The sequence below is a fragment of the Nicotiana tomentosiformis genome, chromosome 10 (assembly GCF_000390325.3).
Source record: "Nicotiana tomentosiformis chromosome 10, ASM39032v3, whole genome shotgun sequence".
In the NCBI taxonomy this organism is placed as follows: domain Eukaryota; kingdom Viridiplantae; phylum Streptophyta; class Magnoliopsida; order Solanales; family Solanaceae; genus Nicotiana; species Nicotiana tomentosiformis.
The window spans coordinates 67,389,377-67,394,469 of record NC_090821.1 but is presented as its reverse complement, the minus strand read 5'-3'; the positions used below and the strand labels follow the sequence as shown (position 1 = coordinate 67,394,469).

Below are 5,093 nucleotides of genomic sequence, written 5' to 3'. Positions count from 1 at the left end.
TGTGTCTGCGCTTGGATTCGAACCTAATTTTTCACGATTACATTCACTTTATCGACTGTTAGGATATACCCTTATATACTTAAATTTTTTAGTTATTGATAACTCAAAAAGAATATAAAAAACTTGCAGATTTGAAAAGTTCTGATTTAAACTAATATTTCTGGTGAGAATCAAACATACAACCACTTTATCACAAGTCCTCAAAACTAATCCACTTAAATTAATTTGAGATTTTCATCAAAGTAGCTTTAACCATTTTATTAGTGTTATTATGTTTTTGTTTAGCACACTTTTAAAGGTAGTGTCTTTTTAAGGACATCTCTGCTCTTTAGTCCACTTCTCCATTTGACATTCTAGTCTGCAAAAACCAGCCAATTTCCCCTTATAACATGACAAGAACAAATATATCAAATTCCAAAATGATCCATATATGTTCTTGAAAATCCTTTCAACATAATATCTATTGTTCTTTTCTTCATTATATGAACAAAAAAGACTTAGAAAATCTTGTAAAAATGGGTGGCGCAGCTTCAACAATTGCAGCAAAGCTAGCATTTTTCCCACCAGAGCCATCATATCAAGTTGACTTAGATGAGCAAACACAAAAGCTAAAACTCTTAGGTGTTCCTCAAAGTGAAAAGGGTGAAGTTTCAATTCTGCAAACAAAGAGAGGTCACTATATTTTTGCAGTTTTTGTAAGAAACAAAGCTGCAACTTTGACACTTCTTTATTCTCATGGTAATGCTGCTGATATTGGCCAAATGTTCCAGTTTTTCGTCGAACTTAGCGTTCGATTACGCATTAATATCATGGGGTAATTAGATCACATTCTTGTTAATTCCTCTGGTCTTTTTAGTTATTTTCTTGATTCATCTTTAAGCTGAATGTATTGATTTTTGCAGATATGATTATGCTGGATATGGAAGGTCTAATGGAGAGGTAAGCATTTTCATTTTTGTACATGTTATGCCTTATTTTATGAGCTGGAAGTATAATAAATCAAACTACATTTTGAACTTTACAACCAGACTTAGCCACTATAATATATTAACACTAAGTTTGATTAGTGGTAATCACGTTTATGTCAATGAAACATATGATTCAATCACTCCATTCCTTTCACTTTTTATTTTCTTTGGGAGGTTAACTAATTCTTGGACGGATTTAATTTATATACAATGATAAGTAATTTAATTTCTTATACTTGTTGTCTTTTTACTTTAATTTTCTTGTTATTTTGCTTTTGTTGGTATTGTTTCGTGTTACTGTTTCTTTTTCATGGTTATACACTATTGTTTTCTTTTCTACAATGTTTTCACTATGTTTTTAGTGAGCCGAAGGTCTCTCAGAAATAGTCTTTCTACCTTCACAAGGTAAGGGTAAGGTTTCGTACACACTGCCCTCCCCAGACCATATTTGTGGGATTATACTGTGTTTGTTATTTGTTGATAGCATAAAGAGCGTAATTTTACTTGTTGTCGCAGGTTGTTTATATTATTTTCGAGTTAACTAGTTTCACTTATTGTAAAAGTTACTCGTATTTATCTTTTAGATGGGTTGTAATAATTCATTTATACTGCTAATTTATTTATTTATTTGGTGTTTGCTTTTGTATACCTAGCCAAGTGAGCAAAATACATATGCTGATATAGAAGCTGCATACAAATGTTTAAAAGAGATTTATGAAGTAAAGGAGGAAGACATTATATTATATGGACAATCAATTGGAAGTGGTCCAACTCTTGAATTGGCCACAAAATTGCCTCAAATTAAGGCTGTAATTCTGCAAAGTGCAATACTTTCTGGACTTCGAGTTATGTACCGTATAAAGTATTCTCTTTGGCTTGACATATACAAGGTTAGTCAACTTCAGTTCAAGATTTATTTAAGTTTCCTAATTTATGTGTTAAAGTAACAGTTTTTTTCTCTCTCTGTTTTCTGCAGAATATTGACAAAATCCCATATGTCAATTGTCCCATTCTTGTGATTCATGTAAGTTTCCAAACACTCAACTAGTATAATAGAATTACTATTTTCGGGGAGCCTTGGCGTAACCGGTAAAGTTATTATAAAAATACAGGGTAAGATTGTGTACAATAGACCTTTGTGATTCTATCTTTCCTTAGATCCGCGCATAGCAAGAGCTTAGTGCAACAGACTGACTTTTTTTTATTTTCGGTTTCAAATATTAGTCGTTTTGATACTGTGAAATTTTAGAATATTTGACGATTTAAAAAAACTTTAGAAGACAGATAGACGGATGGACTATCAATTATTCTGGTTTTTGTGGCATGCCTTAGGCACACAGACTTTGATTAGTTTTTAGAATAATAATTAGTTTAAACATCTTAATCAGCTGGCACACAATATTTAGTGGGATTAAGTAGGCTTAAGAGTTATGACTAAAAAAAAAAGGCAGTGCGGTGTACTAAACTCTTGTTATGTACGGGGTTCGGGGAAGGGTCGTACCACAAGGGTCTATTGTACGCAGTTTTACCCTGCATAAAACTGTTTTCACGACTCGAACTTGTGACATCCTGGTCACATGGTAGCAATTTATCACTTACGATAAGGCTCTCCTTCAGACTTATGACTAATTCATGAATAACTGTATTTCTGCAAGAGGCTGCTTCCACCGCTCGAACACGTGACCAATTGGTCAAATGATAACAAATTTACCACCTACGCGAATGCTCCCTTCAGGCTTATACTAAATAATGGATAAGATTTTGTTGACTGTCTCCCATTTATTTTGTATTTGCATATAATAAATTCTTAGAAGATACATACCATTGCAGGGAACAGAAGATGAAGTTGTTGATATTTCACATGGTAAAAAGCTTTGGGAGCTCAGTAAAATGAAGTATGAACCCTTATGGGTAAATGGAGGAAATCACTGTGACTTACAAGTCTTTCCTCAGTTCTTTACTCATCTCAAGAAGTTCATAACTTCAGTGGAAAGACAATCAGATTGCCAAACTATTGAGGAAAGTATAATTGACTTAAATTATACTCTTGATATTACAAATGAAATTAAGTGCAGACCAAGTATTGAAGAGGTAGAGAAGTCAAGAATCAGTACTGAACAGAAACAGATCATAGCAATAAGGCCTAGCACAGACAAAAGAGTACTAAAGCCAAGAATTAGTGTTGACAAGAGGGAAAAACCAAGAAAAAGCATGGATTACTTTGGCAAAGCAAGAATTAGCACTGATCTAGCTGAGAGAGGGAGGAACAGCATCGACCGGTAAAGAATTTTTACACTATCAACGTATTTTAACAGATATTACTTGAATCCTTCAAAAATATCATGGGGTTTGTTTTGGATCCTCCAAAAATTATTCATCTTTGGAGGATCCGACACAGGTGCAGTGGCAATTTTTGAGGTTCCGAGCAACATATTTGTTAACATGTTGTAGCAATTGACCTGCCTTATTTTTCATGTTAACTGATCCCACTTATTATAGATGATTATCCGCAGTAATCTTTTAGGTGATCTGATTGTATAAAAAAAATTTACACCGTAAACACTTTTTAACTTATTGTGTTACAATATGATTAGCAATATCATCATGCTGTATTTTGACTATTGATTTTGAATAATTGCAGGTTTGGAGATATGATGAGATCAGTAGCATATTGCAATATTGACTGTTTGAAGCAGACACTATCTGAGGAGGACTAATACAATCAAAGTCTTTAAATTGTTAATCCTATTAGTGTCTGTAAAAGCAATTCTTTTGTTGTTCTTTCCCTTTGTTTGAATTTCTGATAATCCTTGTGTAATGTGAGTGGCACAATACAAGAAAAGGAAAAGGGAAAAAAGAAGAAGAGATCTGTAAAGGAAAGAATGTTGAAATTGAAGCCATTTTCATAATGTATGGTCTACATTGAATATTATTTCATTACCTACATGTTTGTGATTTGAATATGTCTTCTTTATTCAAAATTTAGTACTGGTCCCTACATTTGCAGTCCATATTTCAAGATTGTTAATTCTTTTAGAAACATTCTTCACATTCTTTATAATGCAAATGATTTCTGGACCCCCATTACATGATTTTTGTTCTAAACTTTGTTTTCGAAGATTAGAAAATCTAAAATAAAGAAGCAAAAGCAAGATAAAGTGATTAAAGAACCAGTAAATGAGCTTCTTAATTATAAATAGAAGAAGAATATGCTTTTACACTCCAGAATTTGCTCTTTTAAAAGGGGCCACAGAGATCATGATTTCTTTGTTGGGGAATGGGTTGGGGACAACCTAAATGGAGTAACACCTTTACTATCCATTGACAAACAAAAAGCATAGGACAGAACTTATCAATGCAATATTCCAAAATCTTGTTTTATAACAAACATTTGACCATGATTTTGATTTGATAGCTTGGTTAGCATTTCCGAGGATAAGGATGTACCCCATGCTATACTGATCATATCACTATTCCCTTGCATAATTCTTAGTAGCTAATGAGTTAAAGAAGTTTAAATAAAGCATACAATCAAGAGTTTTTAAGGCAAAGACCAAGAATTTTTCTTGGTAGTTCAACTATAGAATAGCAGTGGCGGATCCAATCATGAGTTGTGTAGAATCCTCTGATTTGAGGTCAAATTCTATATATATGTGCTAAAAATAATAGTAATAGATAGGTCTATTTTGTATATATTCTGCATAATAACAGACTATTTAGTATATTTTTATATAATGACAGTCTATTGTATATAAATTGTACAATGACAGTTTATTTTGTATATTTTTGTATAGTGGCAATCTATTTTGTATAGTGACAGTCTATTGTTAATTGATTGTATATACATTTCAGAATTCACTCTCTCAATTTAGAACTTGCAACGTCTAAATTTGATCCGCCACGGCGAACAAGGCAACACAAGTACACAACAATTCAAATTTATGACCACTATCATTTTCAACTAGCTGATCTATTCTTGATTGGTAAAAATGGGGGGTTTAATTGATCAATGTTTCACTCATTTGTAAACAAACTTGGAAGAGTATTGATTTCTTATAGGAGGAGTGAGTATTCAACTGCTATGGTCACCACTAAATTTTACTGCTATAGTACACTATTTGAATG

General features: G+C 32.6%; 1 protein-coding gene across 1 annotated transcript; it reads left to right on the top strand.

Moving 5' to 3' along the window:
- Positions 1 to 322: 322 nt before the first annotated feature.
- Positions 323 to 3,929, top strand: LOC104098670 (uncharacterized). The gene is made up of 6 exons (XM_009605467.4): positions 323 to 814; positions 903 to 939; positions 1,622 to 1,858; positions 1,945 to 1,992; positions 2,799 to 3,247; positions 3,610 to 3,929. Exons 1-6 carry the CDS (start codon positions 483 to 485, stop codon positions 3,683 to 3,685), a joined length of 1,179 nt encoding a protein of 392 aa, XP_009603762.1. The 5' UTR covers positions 323 to 482; the 3' UTR covers positions 3,686 to 3,929.
- Positions 3,930 to 5,093: the final 1,164 nt, after the last annotated feature.

Coding starts and splice junctions, on each gene's coding strand:
- LOC104098670 (XM_009605467.4), top strand. CDS start 483: ATGAACAAAAAAGACTTAGAAAATCTTGTAAAAATGGGTGGCGCAGCT. Junction 940..1,621: donor ATGGAAGGTCTAATGGAGAG/GTAAGCATTTTC, acceptor TTGTATACCTAG/CCAAGTGAGCAAAATACATA. Junction 1,993..2,798: donor GTCCCATTCTTGTGATTCAT/GTAAGTTTCCAA, acceptor ATACCATTGCAG/GGAACAGAAGATGAAGTTGT.